Source organism: Podarcis muralis, chromosome 5, assembly GCF_964188315.1.
Source record: "Podarcis muralis chromosome 5, rPodMur119.hap1.1, whole genome shotgun sequence".
Classification (NCBI taxonomy): domain Eukaryota; kingdom Metazoa; phylum Chordata; class Lepidosauria; order Squamata; family Lacertidae; genus Podarcis; species Podarcis muralis.
Genome location: NC_135659.1, coordinates 39,977,751 through 40,000,020, shown reverse-complemented (window position 1 = coordinate 40,000,020; position 22,270 = coordinate 39,977,751). Strand labels below are relative to the sequence as shown.

Below are 22,270 nucleotides of genomic sequence, written 5' to 3'. Positions count from 1 at the left end.
ATTTGACAACCACTTTTGTATCATTGGTCCATTCCTTATGGAATACTCTGTGAATAGAGATTCGGCAGGTAGCTTCAGTGCCAACTTTCAAATGCCTGCTGAAACTTTTTCTATTCTACCAGGCCTGAGCAGGCAATTCAGAATACATCTTTCCTCAATGGTTATTTTATGTCTGTTTTTAACCTTTTTATATGTTTTTAATTGCATGCTTTATGTGTCATTGCTGTAATCTGTTTTGATATTTTTTATGATATAGTGGCATATAAATACTTTTATAAATGAATAAATAAAAGGCAAAGTCAATCTGCTAACTTTATAAAGGGTAAGGGCTCTCTACTTCCCCAGACTAGAACTGAAAGTGGTGGAAAACTCTTGCCCTGCTTGCTTAGCCTTAATTAACATGAGTATATAACTGAAGGGCAACTGGCAGTTAGTTCAAATTTCATTGTGGAAACTACTGTGCCTTTAACATTTGATAGAGCTTGTGCGCATTTAATGGTTTCATTGCCAACATAAATTAAGCAGGGAAAGCTTTCCATAACCAGAAGATCCACTGATGGGAAAAGCTATTACCTGCTGTATTTTTGCTTGTCATAATCAGATTTTTAAAATAATAATAATGCAGGAACACTGCCAGGAAAACTCTATAATGCATGAGCAAGAAAACACCAGTTTTAATATTTGCATTAAAATAGTATATCTGAATGCTGTGGATCTTAGTCTCACTTGTGCTTGAACTGGGTAGCTGTCTTTCCTAAACTAAATGAAAATGATAAACTAATCTATTGAGCATAGCTATGCAAAGGTTGTGGACTGTATGTAATAAGCTACTTCAATTTCTTGTGTAGTCCTGACACTAACATACCTTCCTCTCACCAGCCAAGTAGCTCTGAATAGATTTTGGAGTGTGCCCGTTTGGTTAAATCAATATTACTAGATTAAGCATTTTAAAGAGAGCAACCACATTTTATGTTTACTACATATTCAGAGTTCTGTTGTGTGTTTTTTCAGCTAACCATCTGTGTTTCTGTCAGTCAGTGGCTGAGAAAAATTGGATGAGGTCCCAGTCCTTCCGGGTCATAGTCTTTTGCACTGGCATAGTTTCCTAGACCACATGGGGAACCTGATGCCCTTCAGATGTTGCTGGATTGCAGCTCCCATCAGCCATTTCCAAAATGGCTGATGGCCAAGGCTGATGGGCATTGTAGTCCAACATCAGAAGGACATCAGGTTGGGGAACGCTGCATTAAAATGTGCCTTATAATGTATAGAACAGTAGTTTAAAATGTCATCGCGAATGAATGAAGACATTTTTCAATGCCTCTTTTGAGGGTATTTTGCATTTTTGTAATCAAATTTAGATGAGACAGGGCAATTCATAAAGGTTTCAGATATATTATTTGAAGGAAGTGTTGTTTTTAAGCTTGCCAAGCAACACCTAAATATGAAAAGAAAATCTAAATACAGTGTCCTTAAGAGTATTTGCTGACTTATTTAATAAACCAAAATATGAGTGTGCCTAAGAAGACCTGCTGCAGGCAAGAACAGAGCTCATATGCCTTTAATTTGTGCAACAAGGGAATCCCACCAGGTGCAGCTGGTTATTAAATAGAGTGGTAAGGCAGAGAAAAGCTGCACCTTCAGCCACACAACTGTTCAAAGAGTCAGGGAGCCGTGTCCTTGTGTCTAGTGGTATGCCTGAATTTTAAAGGAGTTCCTTCAAACAGTGTAAAGAAACCATCATTACAGATAATGCCTGCCCTTCTTAAAAACAGCCATGTCCCATCTCAATTGGTGTGCTTTAGTTGAACGATCTTTGATAATGTGAAATACATTTCAGAAGGTTTTGCGATGGCACTATCTATATTAGTCATCCTGCTACTTTTTTTTGTACATATCAGTTAATTAAATCTGCATGCCTGAGAATCACAGATAGTGATACTGTGTTTAGTGGAAAGAAACTAGTTCTCATGACTTCAGTTGCATTAGCTGATTCCTGTCCTTGTTTATTCAGGAGTAAATGGATTACAGTGGAATGGACTTGCTCCCAAAGAAGTACCAAGGATTGCAGCCTGATTTTCAGGTAAGCTTTATTAGTAGGGTTTGCTTATAAGTAAATTTGGTGACAGTCGCATTGGAAGTATTTATGCAACTTTGGTGAAATATGTGGGGAATGATTTGTGTGTAATTTCTTGCAATATATAGAGATGTGAAATTCCCTTACATTGAAGCTAGGCTTACAAATATCCCTGGTTTGAGCTTCAAACCAGCCCAAGCAGCTGGCCTCTAACTTACTATTATCCTTGTAATTAGACTTAATTTTGTTATTATTATTTATTTACTGATACAGTGCAAAAGTTGGGAAGTGCAGAAAATATTGGTGAGCTTTGGTTTCTTACATTGAAAGATCGAAGCGCTATGTACTAAGGAGGTGATACTGCCTCTCTTATCAGACTGCAGCAGACTGTTCTGTCCAAAAAGATCTGCCTCTTGACAGTTGCCCATTTTAAAAAGCTCTGGATAAGGGGAAATATTAGCTGTCAGGTGAGTCCTAAGGATTCTTGGAGAGTGCTGCTAGACAGTAATTCCTGCATGTGACTGGGAGAGACGATGCTTCCCCACCTGTGTGTTTAACTATATTAAGATGGCTTTGCAGACTGGATAAGCTATGCAAGGCAGGATAGTGGAAAATGGTGTAACAGAGGGACAGAGATGTTATCCTCTGCATTTTGTTTTGTTTTTAAAGTGTAACTCTGTAGCTTTGAGTAGGTTTTTATTTCCTGTTTTGCCTTTGTTCTATCTCCATAGTATTATAGAAGTGTCTTTTCCCTGAGATAAATAAAATAATGTTTGTAGAAGTGCTTCCTTCCATGGAGGAGGAAAAGGCTGAATGGACATTGCATGTCACTTTAGTATGTCCAAAGATGGGAAGCCTTTCTGTAGAGCTGAAATGGCCGTGGAAAGGAGTAATTTTGGTAAATCTACCCATGGTTGACTTATGAAAAGCAAAGCAAAAGGGCTTGAATTTGGGGTTTTGTTTTGCCAGCCATATAGTTAGACCACTAGGGGTACCCTAAATGATGTAATGAAACACTTACCTCCTAAATTTATTTAATGTAAATCAATCGTTTTAAGTATAAACTTGTTTTACATGGATTGAGCAGGAGTTGCTGGTTAAAGTATGTAAAATAGAACAATTATTGCTAAATCCTGCTTCTTACTGAAATGGTAAGCCTATGTTTGGCTGCCCACACAACTCCGATGTATGTGAGGAGTGTGTCACATCAGAAACTAAGTTCCTAAATAATGAAAGCTAGGTATTTGGGAGAAGAGTTATAACTTTGCTACTCTCCCTGACATGCTAGTTTTCTGTGTGAAGGAATTTTGTACTATATGGCTTTTGTATAGAGAGGAACTTTCAGTTCCATGAAGCCCCCACCTGCAATTTATAGTGGCACAGTTCAGGCATGTGTTTTCTATCTCTCCCAGAACTAGGCCCATATAAGAGACCATCTTAACAAATGCCATGGCTTTTGTTTATGGGTTTTTATTGGTTTATGGGGTTATATTTCTGTAAAAGTGGAAATACTGTATTGAGCTGTGTGTTTAAAAAGGAGACCCGGGAAGTAAAATGCTGCCTTTGAATCCCTGTGTATGACCTGAACTGCTCTGTGTACCCAAAGGCGTAGGTTAATTGTCTCTACTTACACGGCAGGGCGGGGGGTATTGAGTGAGGCAGGTTGTGCTGTAGCTGATTAAATTTCTCCTTGAGTGTACACTGTACACCACTCTTACAAAACCTATAAATTTTGTATTGACAGACTGACTGTGAATTTATCAGTAGATCTCTAGTTTCTGGGCAACAAATGAAGAGGCAGCCAAAAGTTTCCTAGTTATTTATAGATGCACCAAACTCAAAGCGAGTCACCAGCTAGGTACAAATTGGACTGAGATCCTGTACTTCTGGTTATGTATAGTTTTTTGGCAGGATTCTTATGAATAGGAATGAAAATATCTACCTTCTGAAATTTCCCCTTCTACAACACTATTAAAGGTACCAGAATCATGTCCTTCCATTATTTGCTATTACCTTTTGCTCAATTGAGTTTTGTGTAGGAGTCTCATGTAAAAGACTGTGGGTTTAAAGTTTCATAGTGTAGCCAATGACTTCAGAATGTGTTATTAAATAAATGCTCTCTTTTCCTTACCAGATTATAAAGAGTGGCGTGTACAGTGCCTAAAAGAATAAAGCTCTCTATTGCACAGGAGTAAACTTTGCATAAGGGATGCGGGTGGCGCTGTGGTCTAAACCACACAGCCTAGGGCTTGCCGATCAGAACGTCAGCTGTTCGAATCCCCACAATGGGGTGAGCTCCCATTGCTTGGTCCCTGCTCCTGCCAACCTAGCAGTTCGAAAGCACGTCAAAGCGCAAGTAAATAAATAGGTACTGCTCCGGCCAGGAAGGTAAACGGTGTTTCCGTGCGCTGCTCTGGTTCGTCAGAAGCGGCTTAGTCATGCTGGCCACATGACCCGGAAGCTGTCTGCGGACAAACGCCGGCTCCCTTGGCTAATAAAGCGAGATGAGTGCCGCAACCCCAGAGTCACTGGACTTAACAGTCAGGCATCCCTTTATCTTTACCTTTAAACTTTGCATGTTTAGATCAGACTGGCTAGACTCAGCAATGAGATTATCACTGAAGGAGGAAGAAGGGAGGATGACAGCACAAGTGGTAATAAGATTATGTAATTACACAGGCCTCTAATAACTGCCAAAAGAGTAGCCTGGGTTTTTAAAGGTGTTTTTTCCCCAGTTTGCAGCATCTATTCTTTGTAACCTTTCACAATATTTTCAGTAGAAAAAGAATCTCTTTCATTCAGGCTGCAATCTTTTACATGTGAGTAAGATTCATTGAAGTCAATGGGACTTACTTCTGAACATCTAATGAACAGGAAGCATTAAAACGGGGGTTGCCAATCTTTTTCGGATCAATGGACACCTTGAATTTTCAGAGTGCTGTAGGTGCCAGCAACAACATGGTTGTTAAGGGGGCAGGACATAGCACAAAATCAGACAGTACAGTTATGGTGAAGATAAGTTCCATTGAATTCAAGAGAACCAACTCCTAGGTTAGTACATCTAGGACTGCAGCCTAAGGATCACATAGAGGGCAAGGCAGATGGCTCAAACCTAGAGCACACAATTCACTCAGAAGTTTCCCTGCACAAGGCCCACTGAAATGAATAAGAGCTGTGCTAAGCCATATTTCCTACTCATTCTGCTTAGGCTTCTAAAAATAATTTCCTGGTGGATTGTGCCACTGGATTTTCCATGTAGGGAGCCAAAAATATCTTGCACAACCCTAACTTGGTAGCAGATTTTGGCTGCAATTTAGATCCAAAGTGTCTTACTGTGATTGAGTCAAAATATTGTAGAAAACCTCAGATGAGTTGCAGGGGAGTTTGTTTTTTTAAAAACCAAAATATAGAGAGCCTTGTGATTGTATATCCGTACCCCACACATGCACTTCACTTTATAAAATCAGGAGTGGTTTTAGCCTTCAATCAGTTCTGCAGGTGTTAATGCTCAGAGTGTGAGTTGGTACATTTTTTTCACTTCACAGTTGATTTTAAAGCAGGTTGCCTCTTCAGAAGAAAAATATGGCATGTAGCTTAAATTAGAATCTAATATCCATGTGGTCTGTGTGGAAGTCAATTAGTCTGCACTAATTGCTATACAGGGATGAACTACAGGCATTGTCAACTGGTATCTGTCAGATTTGATTTTCGTAGGCTCTTAAAAGAAAGCCCAGCATCCAACTTCTATGTTCATATATGAGAGCAATTAAAATGTACACACAGTGAAATACGAACTCTGTTTCAGACCCAGAATGCTTGAAAAGGTCAAACCCATCAAATACAAACACAAGTTAAATGGGCTTGCGCAGATAACTAGATTGAAGTTTTATTACCTTTCTTGTGTTCTATTGAAACACGTTTTAAAAGGGCTGTACATATTTTATTGCAAAGAAAAATGATGTGTTTCGTTCTTTGACTAATCAACTGCTGTTGAGCTGTCAAGTCTGAATGAATGAATGAATATTCATATATGCTGATAGTTTTATAAAGTACAATAGTAAAGTTATTAGTAATATTTCTTTTTTTTTTTTTGCATATTAAATTTTTATTCAAGGTTTGAAAAAAAACCCAGTCAAATACATACTAATACATACTTACACATATTTACACATATTATTCTCCCTTCCCCATAGTATACAAACACAAACTATAACCTAGAACTCATAATAAAGAAAATAATAAGAAAGTTATTAGTAATATTTCTATCACCTTTAGAGACTTGCTATTGCCCCTTCTCAGCAGCTGCTACTGAGACAAGTCTGGCAGTTCGCGGCCATTCATTTAGCTGACACAAGCTAGGGACTGAAAGTCTCACCCATCTTCGCCACCACCCTTGTCTGGGATCAGCTGAAAGTATGGAGCTCAAGGATGAGAGGAAACTGATTAGTACATAACTCCTCTCTTATCTCAGCCCAACATGTGGAGCAGTGTTGTCCACTTGGTAAATGCTCCTTTATTGTGGCAAATTCCATTTGTAAACTACTTTGCAAACAAGGATGCAGCCTCAAAGTCAACCAAGACAAGTTATTCACCTCTCCCTATTTATTTTTAAAAAGTGAAATAGTCATGAGGGAGTAGGAGATTTGGTTGGAGCAGCTGTGTGTAAGAGGGCCTAATCCTTTCCTCCAGGACCATTTTTCTGATCACACTCCCCAGCCACTTTCCTGTCCATGGTGTGGGAGTTATGGGGAAGCAAGGGCTAAGGCTGAGGAAGTGATTTGCCCAAGGCCAGCCAATGAGATCTGCCCTGTCCTCGCTGGAGTTCTCAGTGGCGCTCTGCATGTACTAATACAGCTTTCTATTATTTGCTCTTTTGAGATGGCAGGAGACAGTTGTTTACAGTGGAAGAAAGGTTGACATTTGCTATGGATCAGTTAAGTGGCCATAAAGCCATGCAGGCGAATATGTGAAACAAAAAATGTGTGGCTACCGTGTATTATTTCGATTTATGCTTTGTTATTTACTGTCACGGTATTCCATCTAGGGATGAAGCTGGCGGATTTAAGCTTTATTTAGCAAATCCCTTGCCATCAGAACCTAAAGCTCCTTGCGCTCGGCAAGCACTGTCCAGAAGGCACCTTGTCTAGCAAGGCATATGGGGCATGCTACTTGGAGCTAATAGCTAGGAACCAAGGAATACAGCTGCTCCAGCAGGACCTTGTCTCGTGTAATAAAGCATGACTTCACTTTTGGCTATGACTAATTCATCTTATTTTTAATGTTTCTGCATGGAAACTGAGGCTGTTCTTAATTTCTGAATGTAGGTTGCAAAAACAAAACCTTCCTTAAAGGTTCAGATTAAAATCCAAGGGATTTCACTAAGCTGCCTCTTCACATGTCAGGACTGTTTAAATTGCTGTGAAAATCCTGATTTGTTCATGACAGTTGATAGCCCTAAGAACTGCCATTGCTCAGTGGTTGAGCACATTCAAGATTTCTGCCCTGCTTTTTTCTAGATAGAGTAGTAATCAGTGTGATTCACCAAAGTCCAAAAGGGGAACAACAGATAAAAATGGGAGTTGAAATATTCTAAAGTAAATGAAGCAGTATGTAAAAGTAGCAGTTCTCAGTAAAAGCCATTTATGGAGCACAATACCCTGGAAATCCATGCAGGAATACTTTTCACTGCCCGTTTGAAAGTGAGCAGTGTTGGTAGGATCACCAGTTACATATTGCCAAAAAAAAAAAAAAAAAAAAAAACAAGGAAAAAAAAAGAGGAGATGCATTACTGAAAGGTAACACAGGTATGCATAAAAATTCCATGTGCTAATATATATGAGGTAGAATCCAGATAAGGATTCTGGAATTAGATGGGTCTAAGGCAGTGGTCAGCTTTGCTCCTGGTGTATTCCTCATCCAGATCTACACCTCCCACACCAATGCTTTACCTTTTAAGAGCTATTCATGCAATGTCTGAGCAATGTCTTGCCACATTTGTCCCGAGAGAATCTTGGAGAAACTCTCTGGCTACCTGGAGCTTCTCTTAGGGATTTTTTTTTTTTAATGTTTCTGATATATTTCCATGACCTGTTATCAGCAAGGCATTGGATGGCCTTAAGCAAGTCCCAGTCAATTCCAAGTCTTTATGTCCAGTCCGGTAGTAACAATATTGTATGTGTAGGACTGTATCTCCCTTTGTGTCTCCAAAGCAAGAATAAATTAGCTGATACCAAGACCCTAGCCTACTGTGAGTTTAGGCAAGGGTGTTCTTTTGGCTTTAAATCTCTTGGAAGTGTAATCTAACCCTGGTCTCCAATTTTCAAAATTAAAGCATAAGAGAGTTTCTAGCCCACCCTTTATAATATGATTCCAGGGTGGGTTCAAGTGGAATAAAACAATTCAGCCTAATGTTATAGAAGCAGGCACAAATACAGCATCTTTTTGTCTTTTTGAGAAACGGTCAGGGAGTCATGATCTCAGCTCCTCATTTGCAGTGGGAATGGTGGAATTTCCAACCCCCTCCCCTGAAAAACCCTGGACAAACAGACAAATTTCACCTGGTGCCAAAGAAGAACAGTATTGGCACTAGCTGTGCCCCTACACCAAGCTGGTACCGTACCCTTCAGAAGTTGTGGGTAACAACTACCACCAGCCCCAGCCAACTTGGTGAAAGCTCCCTTAGAGGGAGGGCATTCTGCAGGCTGTTCATTTCGCAAATGAGAAAGTCATCCAGATAAAGCAGGGGCCAAAGGCTGCAAAAGTTGGCATGAGTGGCCTCCTTCACTTGTAAGAAGGGATACTCTGCAACTCTGCTGGAGAGAGGTGGCTATCAATTCTGCTTAGAAGTCAATCCATTATGATGCTTTCTTTTCCCTTCGTCAGAGATAGGAAGTCCAAAAGTGGGATACCGCTGATGAGAACTTTGTTTTAAAATTCTAATACTGTTCTGTGAGGTGGCTTATTTTGCTTAAAATGGCAGATAATTATCTCAGGAATTGCTGAGGCTGTTAAGGTAAGCTGAGGACCCACTGAGATTCTTGACTGTTTCTTTCATTTTGAGAATCTGCTGTTGATGGCCCCTTCCAAACGCTGGGTAGTGTGTCTTAAATAAACTACTGCGCTCTCTTTTTAAAGCTAAAGTTGATATAATAAAACACCACAGTGTTCATGGGCATTGCTATAACTTTCAGAAATGATAGCTTCTAACTAATGTGTTCAGCTCCCTTCTTTGTTCTTGCTATGCTAAAGAGAATTTATTGCACTATTACCCAGCAAGGGAGACAAGTTGGTGGGTTTTATATATTGCAAGGAATGTAAATTTTTGTAGATGACACAGTGGAATTTTATTTATTTTCAGATTATACTTGATCCATTGAAAACAATATAGTAACGTAAACCTATTGATTTCAGTATGTCTACTCTGAGTATGACTTAATTGGTTATCACCTACAGTGGTACCTCGCAAGACGAATGCCTCGCAAGACAAAAAACTCGCTAGACAAAAGGGAAGGGTTTTTTGTTTTTTGAGCTGCTTCGCAAGACGATTTTCCCTATGGGCTTGCTTCGCAAGACGGAAACGTCTTGCAAGTTTGTTTCCTTTTTCTTAACAATGTTAATACAGTTGTGACTTGACTTCGAGGATCAACTCATAGAACGCGGTGTGGTAGCCTTTTTTGAGGTTTTTAAAGACTTTGGTGATTTTTGAAGCTTTTCCAAAACTTTCCCGACACCGTGCTTCGCAAGACGACAAAACTCGCGGAACGAATTAATTTCGTCTTGCGAGGCACCACTGTACTGTGTGTATTTCAGAAGTGCATTATATTGTTTAAAAATATTAATGTTGATGTGTAACCTACCCACCCCAATACTTGTTGCTTTTTCCTTATCTCCCTCTGTATCTGTGTTGGTGTGTCTGTGTAGAATATTCCTCCATTGCTTACTAATTTTCAGGAACCTTCCAATATCTTTCCTATTATTTAATAGAAAAGGCCTCAGCCCTCCATGCAGAATTTTGTGAGGCTTACCTGTAGTTGCCATTATATGGTGAATTTAACCATAGTTGGCTTTTATAAGTGGAAATGGATTTTGGACATATATGAAAGCATCCAGGATTTTGAAGAATTCTTGTTCAGCCCATTTTTTTCTCTCAGAATATAGTTAGGTGTGTAAGGAAAGAAGAAATACAATTACCGTATTTTTCGTCTTATAGGGAGCACCGGCCCATAGGACGTACCTCGTTTTTTTGGGGGGGGGAAATGAATAAAAAAAATTATTCCCCCTCCCAGCCGCGGGGCTGGGGCGGGGGAAGCCCGAGCTTCCCCCGACCCCAGCCCCCAGAACAGGCTGCCGCCTGCAAGCCTTGCGCGCCCGGCGGCAACTCCTGCCGGGCGCGCAAGGCTTGCGGATAGCTTCCTGAAGCCTGGAGAGAGAGAGGGGTCGGTGCGCACTGACGCCTCTCGCTCTCCAGGCTTCAGCGAAAGCCTGCATCCGCCCCATAGGACACACACACATTTACCCTTCATTTTTGGAGGGGGAAATGTGCGTCTTATAGGGCCAAAAATACGGTAATCAGCACATTGCACTAGAATTTTCTTTGTATTGTTTAATACTAACTCCCTTCTCTTGCAGGGGCCCAATTAGTGCCAGTACCTTCCCTTAAGGGTTTGGGTGTAATCCTTGACGCCTCCCTTTCCATGGAGGCGCAGGTTACAGCAACAGCCAAGGCGACATTTTCCCACCTTCGCCGCATTAAAGAGTTGGTCCTTACCTTTCCCACCCCGATCTAGCCACAGTGATCCATGCAATGGTCACCTCCAGGCTTGACTACTGTGATTCACTCTACGCGGGGCTGCCCTTGAAGCTGTCCCAGAAACTCCAGCGGGTGCAGAATGCTGCAGTGAGGCTCCTCACGGGGTCCCTGCCATGGGAGCATATTCACCCAGTGCTTTACCAGTTACACTGGCTCCCGGTGGAGTATCGGGTCAGGTTTAAGGTCCTGGTTTTGACCTTTAAAGCCCTTTGTGGCTTAGGGCCCTCATATTTACAGGACCGCCTCTCCTGGTATGCTCTGCAGAGGACCTTAAGGTCCCTGAATAATCACAGTTTAGAGGTCCCGGGCCCTAAGGAAGTCAGATTATCCTCCACCAGGGGCAGGGCCTCCTCAGTGATGGCTCCAACCTGGTGGAATGCTCTGTCCCATGAGACCAGGGCCCTGCAGGATTTAACTTCCTTCCACAAGGCCTGTAAGACAGAGCTATTCCGCCTGGCTTTCAATTTGAACTTAGCCTGATCTTTTATTCCTCTTCCTTCCCTCCCCCTCCCCTTTCTATGAATATTACCCATCTGCGATCCCACAGCTAATTCTCCCCTGGTCTCCTCGCTGGCCCAAATAGGATTAATTTAGCCAGCTAGCCCTGGTGATCATCTAATGTTTATTGGATGGATTTCCCCCTAAATTGATTTTTGAATTCTGAATTTATTGTTATTCACGTTTTATACTGTATTTTATGCTTTCTTTTTTTTTTTTTGTTGCATCAAGTGTTTTAAATTTGTTGTTAGCCGCCCTGAGCCCGGTTTTCTGAACCGGGAAGGGCGGGGTATAAATGAATTATTATTATTATTATTATTATTATTATTATTATTATTATTATTAGGCAATGGAATGTAGATTGCAGGACATTATAGTGTGGTAGTATTGTGCCTGGGTTGCTCATTCCTTCATATTTAATTGTTTTATAAATATTGTTCCTCAAATATCCCTACATAATTTAGTAGATATATTATGTTCTAAGAAAGTTAGAACAAAGTTTCATTACACTTGCTGAAGAAATAATGTAAATTTGTAAAGCAACTATTACAAAGTCAACTTAAATTAAAACATAAGGAGACAAATGGTTGTGACTCCTCTAAAATTTTCTCCATCCACCCACAACTGCTAAAAATTAAAAATCTCCTGACATTGGGCTGTATCCAGTTTTTTCAGAGTAGACCCATTAAATTTAGTTGTCCTGAATAACGTTGCAATCAACAAAATAGTGAGTAGCAACACATTCATGGTAACATCTAGCTTGACCATAAATTACAATTATTCAATTTACCCATTGCTGTCTTTTTTATTTGTATATTTTATTTGCTTTTTATGTTTTATGTTGCTATGGCCATTGGCTAATGCGAATAAAGTTTATCTTATCTTACAATTACTGTACTCAAGTGTGCCCCCCCATAGGGTGCAGTATAAGCAAAGCACATTGTTCACGTGGAAACTTTCCAGTGTTTTCCTTTTATAAGTCAAGGAGCAGCAGTAAAGGTTGGCAGTGCATAGGACAGTACCATTCACAGTTTCTCAGAGCTACTTTGCTTTTGCTGTCTGTCTAGACTTCATCATGTGTGTCTCTTACCCCACACTAAAGTGCTTTCTTGTTCAATAATTCATTTGAATGAAGAGCCTTAAGTTAACCTCCCCACCCCCCACCTCATTTCTATAACAGGCTATCTTGGGAGCCTTTAGTAAATCAAAGGGCTGAAGTAAAATGGGTGTGTAATTACAGTGGTACCTCGAGTTACAAACGCTTCAGGTTACAAACGCTTCAGGTTACAAACTCGGCTAACCTGGAAGAGTTACCTTGAGTTGAGAACTTTGCCCCAGGATGAGAACGGAAATTGTGTGCCGGTGGCGCAGTGGCAGCAAGAGGCCCCATTAGCGAAAGCACGCCTCTAGTTAAGAACAGTTTTAGGTTAAGAACGGACCTCCGGAACAAATTAAGTTCGTAACTAGAGATACCACTGTATAATTATGCACTAAAAATGTTAACACATATGATGCCATGCTACAGCTGGTACACATGTGGTATTTATTCTGTGACCGATTCTGTAATCAAGATGACCAGTTGTGTGTGTATGTATCCAATAGTTCTCTGCACTTGTATGCACACCTTGCATAGGAGCCAACTCCTAGGGGCTGTGGGGGTTTCGGTCCCCACAATAAAATATTTGAGGTGGTCAGGCCCCCGCAAAGTTCATGGACATTCCCATTCAAATGGTGTGTGCACTCCGTCATGTGACTGATGATGTGGGATGGGGCTTACCCAGGCCCCCCACAATATTTTATTCAGATTGGCACCGCTGACATCTTGTATTCCTTCCAGGCCTGTACAGAGGAGGGTGGGAACCAGGTACACTTGCTCCGAATTTGGAGAGCTAAGGTGGTTAGGGCCCCCGCCAGGGATCAGCTGCTTTTTTGTTTGAGTTTATTTCTTTATTCTAACAAAACTCCTGCCCTGGGCTTCAGACAAGCTCTGCACCAGCATGATTCCTTCTCAACTCAACGGAGAAGCATTGAAGAGATGGCCATAGGTAGTTATTGAGGCCCAGTACTGCCCAGTGTAAACAATTTGCATTGGAGTGGCCCAATCTTCCAGCTGTTTTGTGGGGTATGAGAAACTGGCTGTGCAGGGGTGGGCTGTCACCACAGCATTATCTGCTTTTTAGTCCCGGTCAGGTCTCAACTTGGAAAGAAATAGTATCTCTTTATGCACTTTGAAGTTAGAGTTTTTGTCTTGTTTTCAAGAGAAAGCGTGAATTAGCCTTTATGTCTTTTTAAAGTGTCTTTGATATTCTGTAACAAACCACAATATTAATAAACATCCATGTTCGTGCCAATGGTAGGTTCACACAACCTCTAAACTGGAATTTGTATGTATAGGGTGATATTAAATTCTAGTTCTACTCAGAATAGACCCATTGATGATTTTTGGAGGGTGGCAACATGAAAACAAGCCTCTTCTGCGGTGACTCCCTGCTCTTCCCCAGGGAGACTTGCCTGGCACCTTCGTTGCATATCTTTAGGCACCAGGCAAAAGCATTTCTCTTCTCCCAGGCCTTGGTTTAATTATTTAAACCCAGTCTATGGCTTTTTAAACTATTGGAAGGGGTATTGTTTTTGTTATTATGGTATTTTTCTGTTATTATTATATTATATTATATTATATTATATTATATTATATTATAAACTGATCTTCGGATGAAGGGCAGTATATAAATTAAATAAATCAATAAATGATAAAATTACTTAGTTTCACTAATTTCAATGGGTCTGTTCTGATTGGGTTATAGTTGAATACAACTACAGGAGGTACTCTTTACATGTACAGTGTAAAATTGGATCCATGGTGCACATGAACATCAGACACCATCACTCTTTCCAATGGGAAAGCTCTAACTGCAGGTGAAAGCATATATGTACAATGTGCTTACGTAACACATTGCATTGTATGTTCATAGGCATACATTCAGGCTCATGGTGCCATTGCACATATGACATTTCCAAATTACAGATTATTTGAGCTGGTCCCAAATTAATTTCTAGTTAGGATTAAAACAGCAACTATGAAGGAGATTGTCATCTGGGCAGCCCAGGACCTCCATACACACTGCCCAGGCTTGTGTCCCGGGCAGGTCACTTCACTGCTGCTAACGCAGTGGCTTGACTTCACCCCCAGAGGTGCACTCCATTGTCTCTTGAGACAGACGGATGCCAACAAGTCTCAAAGCAGCGGAATGTATGTACTGATTGGAAGAGAGCAAAGAAACAATAAGAGCAGTTGGCAGTCCTGCAGGCTCCATTATTATGACTCAACCTTCATACCAAGATCATGTGAATTTCCAGTTGGTCAGTCAAGACTGTGCAAACTCCTTCCTCTCTAATCCCCTAAAGCCATTATTTCACTGACCAGGACTGTGCGCTAGTGCTGCTGCATCTAAGTTGTATTTCTGCAAAGAAGACAAATTTTGAGCTGAGGTGTCTAAAAGACTGGGAGTGGTGGGTCCATTGGGCAATATTCCATTATAGCCTCCATGTCATATGGCTTCAAGGGCATATCCCTATATCAAGGTTCAAACCAAGGCAAGTGTTCTAGAAAGTTTGCCAAGAACATTGAATTATTAGATTTAGAGGACTTTGTCCTTTCTTGAAAATCTTAATGCAAAATTCATACTAAGAAATCAAATCATGCCCCTTGTAAGTCAGCTGTTAACCATGTGTACCTGTTTGAACTCTTATAGCTACCCCTTATACCATAAATGAGGCGGAGGAGACCTTTGGCCCTCCAGATGTTGATGGACTGCAATTCCTATCAGCCCCGGCCAACATCACCAATTGTCAGAGATGACGGGAACTGTAGTTCAGCAGCATCTGTAGAGCCAAAGGTTCCTCACAGATGGATAAATCTGTTACTTAAAAATTCTCCAGCATGTATAGCACAGGTCACTGGAAAATCCTGCAGCAGGGATTTGAGAGAGCAGATCCTTTGAGAAAACACAGCATGTTTAAATGGAAAAAATGTTAACTTCACCAAGTTCCCTTAATCCTGGTACTATGTGAAAAAGTAAATAATTATTTTTCCAGAACTTTAAAGAATACCTTAAGACTGTTGCAGAGATAGATAACTCTTATCTAAGTCTCCTTTAGCAGTCACTGAGACAAATTTTATTTGCTTCCACTGTGAGTATTGGCTGTGGCAAAAATGCTCTCTTCCTTTACCCACTTCACATATTTACTTCAGTAGTAAATATGTTTAGCAAGACCAATGGCTACAGAGGAATTACTAGGATACGATTAAATACGCCTGCTATGGAAGGAGAAGACAGACGAATTACAGGGAGTAGTCAGCAACACTCTAGGTTTTCTCACCCCATCGTTTAGCCTTGTATATACAGTTTGTTACTGCATTGCAAGGTAACAAGTGAGAGATGCCAGTGCTAACTCTGCTGGTTCGTGTCTGTTTTACCGTTGTGTTTCCTGAAAAGCTGCAGCCTGGTCCCACAGCTTTTTATTTCTTCTCTCCTGACGTTCTTGCGCATTTCCGAGCCTGCTGGTTTTGAAAGTCCCCCGTGTCTGTATCCCTTTTGTTTCCTCTGGTTTTCTAATGGCAGTTCCCTGCCCCTTGATGCGGATGTTCTCCAAGCGAAATTAATTCCAGTGCACTCTTGGAAGGTGGTCTGGGTGAAATTCCTTCTGCATCCTCCTCCTGAGGATAATTGTTTATGATGTGACGTCAGGCCAATTGATTTTTCTCTTGAATGGTTGGTGGGGGGCAGGGAAGGAGGGACTGGCAGGGAGGAGAGGGGAAGGGGGGGGGGAGGAATCAGCCGACACAAATGTGAAGCCAGGCTTACAGTTTCTCTGTGTTATGAGATCTATAGAAGCTGACATCCTGGATACATGGGCATTATCAGAAGGCAGCTGCGCAGTTCCATTTCTACAGTACCATGCCAGCAGAATTTATTTTTAATTTGTGTTTTTTTTAAATAAAAAAAGAATATAATTAAATCAATTTTGCCCAAACCCTGTTTACATGCAGATTTCACAGCAAACCTCTCTGCTAATCTGACAGTGCTTGATAATTAATCTTGTTCACCCAGATGCTGCCACAAGATTATAGAGGGGGGAAGTACATCACAAGGCACAGAAGCTGAGGGCGTGTGTGTGTGTGTGTGTGTGTGTGTTGTGAAACCGAGGGGGAGAAAGGGGGGAAAATAGGTTCCTGTGTTCTCCAGGGGTATTGTGTCAGGAGATGCAAGCAAGCTACCATGTGACGAGATAGAAAGCTAGAGGGATTGGCTGAGATACTAGCAGGCGTGTGAGCTAAGCCAGCTCCCTCCACCCCTCCCTTTCTCTCTCTCTCTCTCTCTCTCTCTCTCAGCATCCTTCTGTGAGCCTGTAGGTGATACAGCTACAGCAGCATCCATGGCCTATCTTTTGCCTTAGCACACTCTCATTCTGTTTTTTCCTCCGCATTTTATTTTCTTCTGGCTGCTGCACCAATCATGTATCTAAGACACTGGTTTTAAGAGCTTACATTAAGCATCTGATAACTGGAACCGTAATTTCCTGTATTTTTTCAGGCTCTGTGGAAACTGAGGAATGCAATTCTGCCACCATGATGGAAGGTAGGTTCTGCTCTGATTATGCCTTAACATTTTTAGTGCTGTGTGTTACAGCAGTGCTTGGAGGGCAAAACTGTTGATGCCTTAGATGAGTATCATCTATAGAACATTCTGGGTGCAGGATTAAAAATATTAAAAGCCGAACTTCCGTGGTACAAATAACTGACTTGCCAGATACCATCTCTAGTGATCAAATTCTCGGTTCTGTTGATGCAGTTGTGGTTGTGGACATTTTTTTTATTCATGCAGATCTTCTCAGGCTAGAAGAAAATCCAGCAGTTAGTGACACATTGAAATATTCTGTGCAAATAAAGAGAATGGGAGAAACATTTGCATAGCAAATATGGAAGATGGGAGTATTTTATTGTATCTCATTAAGAATGGTGCGTTGAATACTCTGTAGAAAAATCACTGACACTTTTTTGTGCATGTTTGGGGGGTGGGGGAGAAAAGGGTTGCATAAAACATTTTCAGGTTAGATTCACTTGATCTTTTATTGGAGAAGGAATCTATTTTGTTCTGTAGTTATTACTTTTTTAGACATACATCTGAAATAATTAGAAGGATGCAGATATATTCAGGCATAAGAAAAGAAGGATACTTTTGGGTTTTCCCATTAGTGTAGTATTTGTGTTTGGAGGCCATAACATAGCAATCCTCCAGCCCTTTAATTTGCAGCAGTTGTGGCCATAGAATGTTAGGCTCTTCTAGCTTAGAGCTTTGCTATAGGGAAATGTATGTGACTTTATGTAAAACAACATGGCCCACTAAGTACCATAGGGCTCATGCTGGTATAGTGAATCATGTACATATAAGCATGTATGGTTGAAATATGGAACATAATTCAGTTTGACAGGTCTCTTGCAAGAGGGCTTTATCTTTCTGAGGTGGAAATATTGCAAACCTCTAGAATACTATTTTTTGCTTCACAAATTCTGAGCTCTTGAGGGAAAGGAATCCACCCTGGGATGTTGAACTAAGATAAAATTCTTAATTTCACTACGGTTTCTGAGATGATGACAAAATTAGTAATGAGGTTAAAGGCATTCTGGTATACTGAGACTGCATTTTTGTGGCTTTCATACCACAACATGCTGCAGAGATACTAGCTTTTGTAAAAATGATCCATCCAGTTTTATGTCCAATACATATATAATAGTCTGAAAAAGTAGGCAGCTCAAAGGCAGCTGCATTTATCCTGCATATTCAGTAAAGATTGATGATTTCACAGCTAAACGTTTATTTGCCTGCCATTTCCCCTACCATCACTGTAAGGTGTCTAACTATGGATGTCATTCCATATCACAGCCTTTTCTTGACTATGACAAATTTCATGAAGCCTTTTCTGTAGCAAGAAATGCAGTCTATATAGCTGAAGAACCAGTATAAATTTAAATTGCAGTTTGTGGCCTATGTGTTTCTTTAAAAATAATAATAAATTACTGTACCTAAATTGCAATATGAATTAATACAGTCAAATAGAAACCAAACTCAGTTTTTAGTCTGTTGAGATTTTTTAACAATTTAAGCATGCTGTTTGAAGATCATATCACAGTAAGACACAGCTTTGATTCCCTGCCTCCCTCTTTCCTGCTATATATTGCACTGTCACGTGTTGAGTTCAGTGCATATTATTAAGCTTTATGAAAGTTCTGTTTAATTTAAATATGAATTAAACAAACATACGTACAGTGAGTTTATTGCCTATAATATAAATTTGTAGGTACCCATGAGACACATTGCAGGCATTTCTTGGAGATGTCAAAATAATACCATTTTAGGTTTTTTGCAATGAGAGGAAGCTACACATAGAGAGAGATAGCATACTTGTTGGAGTGGCCTAAGTCAACTAGTTACTAGCCTTTTTAATTAGCATAATGCTTTCAGGAGCTGTAAACAAATGAGAACTGAAAGGTAAAATCATTCTTTTATTAGCATAATTATGAAATTCCTGAATTTTCAAATGCTGTTAAGCTGATATTTGGACTGGAGAATAGTGAACTCCTGTTGAAGCAAATCAAAACAATTTAAATCTTTCCCAAAGTTTCTTTTTCAGATAAGCATCCAAATCGTGTGAACAGACATGAGGGTCCTTTTTTAATGTTTGTTATATTTGAATTTTTTTTAAAAAAATACCATTTGTTATTTAATCTGTTCCACAAATTATGTTTAAAATGTGCAAGACAATGTGTGCTGTTTCAAAGGACCGGTAACACACACACACACACAGAGGAACATACACGTGGAACCAATGGTATTGAGACCGAGAAATTAACCTGCTCATTCTTTAACCTATTTCACAGAGGAATATATTGGATCATAACGGGGGGCGGGGTCAAAGAAGAGAAAGATGCTGATGGAACCAACTTAATTATGACTTACAGCACAATCCTATGCATGTTGACTTAAAAAGTTGGCTCCCTTTAGTTCAATGTGCATAGGATTGCTGTGGAACTCCCTTCCCTGGGAGTGTATATGCATCAGCGTTTGGTCTCCAGCCTCCTAGAAAGCTTCAAGCCTTCTCTACTCCCATACTTCTCTCTTCTGCTTAGGTATATTTCTCTGAAGGCCTGTTTACCATAGGAGTTTGATGATATTTTTAAAAAATCTAATGTTTTGTGGTGGTTATGTTCTGGGGCTTGTATCCTAACTAGGTTGCTCTGAATGGAAGGGCTCCTTCCATGTTGGATTAGGATCTGGGAGACCAGGTAAAATTGGAAGGAAGGAAGGTAAAATGGAAGGGAAGGCTAGGTCTGTGGAGCATGGCCAACAGTTGTTGAGCTGAGATGTAATATATTGGCTGAAATAAATAACTAATTGAAATAAATAACAAATTGGCTGCAAGGCATGAGGCCACCTCTTTCCACCCATGTGCCAAAATTTAAAGACAAAATAATTGTCTTACTGTGTTTTATATGCATATTGTATTTCAAACAACTTTGACCAGATCTGAAAATTATCACATTAAAAACAGACTGTTGATCCATCTTGTGCCTAAACATGAGCTGGATTTCTTTTCTGCTATTCTAACGTCAGCAGATCTGTTTTATAATCACACCAGCAAACAGTAATTCTTATTCCCAAGAGCAGTAGTATATGGTGCCTCTTTTGAGCTGGCTAGGAGAAACCTGTACTGTTGGAAAATCATTTGGGCTAATGCACACTCCCAATACTGGATTTGTTTGGGCTTTGGGGAAAATGCAGTATGAATGAAGAAAGAGGAAATGTATGACTAGGCTAAAGGCCTAAGAAAGCTCAGCAAAAGTTGGAAATTCCATTATCATAGAAACTGATATTTGCAGACATTTTAAAACAAAGCTGATTCAAGTTGAAGCTGCATGCAGATACCATATAGACAGATGCTCTTTGCTTTATTGTGTATAGATTGTGCAGTCTGGGCCTACATGCATTGATCACTAAGCACATGCATTCCCATGTAAACAGTGTCCAGTGTGTGGACTGCAGGTGCATGTGTGGGGTGTTGGAATAGCCAGCCCAATCCTAAATGTCTGCCGTGTATTTAATATTCTTTATTTAAATATTTCCACTGCCCTTCAGCAGAGCTTCTAGGGCAAACTGATACAATTCAAATAAAGCATAAACAACAAACTTTTTAAAAAAAACCCATTAATATTGTTAAAAGACTGGGAAAATGAAAACATTGTTGCGTGGCACCTGGTGATAAGAGAGGCGTAGTCTAAAGCATTTGTGAATGAACAGCTTCCGTGGTCAAATAACTGGAAACTTTAATTTTATGGAAGCTGAATATAAATGGACACCCACACTCATTAAGGATAATTAGAGGTTCAAACAGAATTTTTGTCTGAGTCTGTACTTGTTTGGTAGAATAAATCTACTTTCGAGTTAACTCCTTTTTATTTATTTTGACAGTTTAAATTTTTAAAGATGGCAAAAATCTTATGTTTCCATCAAGCCTAAAATGACTACTGTATCTTAGGCAACTGTAATGCATCAGTAACAATTGTTTGTCCTTCAGGCAAGATAGCATTGTGCAAATGTAAAGCTTGGAGCATTGCAGCTTGACAGCATACATTCCAAATAGGCAGCATACTTTCTTGTGCTATATTCTGTGCTACATACAAATGGCAGAACTATTCTACCACCTTTTCTAATTCCTCTGCTTTTAATTGAGTGCTAAATCTTGTTAAAAATTGAAATATTGGTAGATATCCCCCTTTTTAGTGGTTTTCTTGGATTCTTGACGTTGAAAGTTGATAGATATTGTTTGCACTTAGCATTTACAGCACTTTTAAACATGTTCATTACATTACAGTCATTCTCCAATTTCTCTTCACAACAATCCTGTGGGCTAGGCCACATGTATTCCCTGCGGCTGATCAGGAACTAAAACTGTAAAACTGCAATTTGCCTAAAGCCAGGCACTAAGTCCATGGCTGAGTGGGATTCAAGGTCTCCCATGGCACCCAAACATAGAACACAAGAAGAGCCCTGCTAAATGAGACCAAAGGCCCATCTAGTTCTGCCTCCTCTTCACCCTGGACAACCACATGCCTTTGGGAAGATGGCCAGGAGGGCTTGAATGCAACAACAAACTTCCCACTTGTGCTTTCTGGTGAATACTGGTATTCAGTAGCATACAGCCTCCAAAACATGAGATATCATACAGTCATCATGGCTAGCAGCCTTTGATAGTCTTCCCCACCATGAATTAGTCTTAAACCTTTTTAAAGTCATTCAGATTGGTGGCTATTCCTACATCTTGTGGTAGTGAATTCCATACTTTAACTAAGCACTGTGGGAAGGAGTGCTTCCTTTTTTTCTGCCCTAAATCTCCAACATTCATTTTCCTTGAATAACCCTCAGGCTGAGTATTTTGAGAGAGGGAGGGGGGAAAGTATTTATCTATTTTCTCCACACCGTGCATAATCCTGTACACCTCAATCATGTCCCCTGCTTATTTGTCTTTTTCCACCCCCCCAAAGGCCTCAAATGCTGTTCTTCCAGCCACACAAACATTTTGGTTGCCCTTTTCTGTACTTTTTTCCAGGTCTATAATATCATTTTTGAGATGAGGCGATCAGAACTGTAGGCAGTATTCAAAGTGCAATTACACCATAGATTTGTATAACATGGTTATGTGATCGAGAGTTTTCTTTTCAGTCCCTTCTTTAGAGATCCATATAATGGAATTTGACTTTTTCACAGCTACCATGCACCAGTTCAATAGTTATATTGATCACATCTACTTCCTGGTCAGCTGCCACCTGT

The 22,270-nt window shown here is 40.2% G+C and overlaps 1 protein-coding gene across 20 annotated transcripts in view; it reads left to right on the top strand.

The window, feature by feature from the left end:
* SGIP1 (SH3GL interacting endocytic adaptor 1) overlaps positions 1-22,270 on the top strand; it is a 137,472-nt gene that overhangs the window by 6,167 nt on the left and 109,035 nt on the right. For 4 of the 20 annotated variants that reach the window (XM_077928612.1, XM_077928615.1, XM_077928617.1 and 1 more), the window contains 3 exons: positions 2,015-2,083; positions 3,822-3,935; positions 16,979-17,023. In XM_077928612.1, the coding sequence (XP_077784738.1) occupies positions 17,014-17,023 (10 nt within the window). In that variant the 5' untranslated portion in view covers positions 2,015-2,083; positions 3,822-3,935; positions 16,979-17,013. Of the gene's footprint in view, positions 1-2,014; positions 2,084-3,821; positions 3,936-16,713; positions 17,024-22,270 lie in introns of those variants that run through there. The other 16 variants (XM_077928628.1, XM_077928621.1, XM_077928620.1 and 13 more) reach the window with 10 other exon arrangements.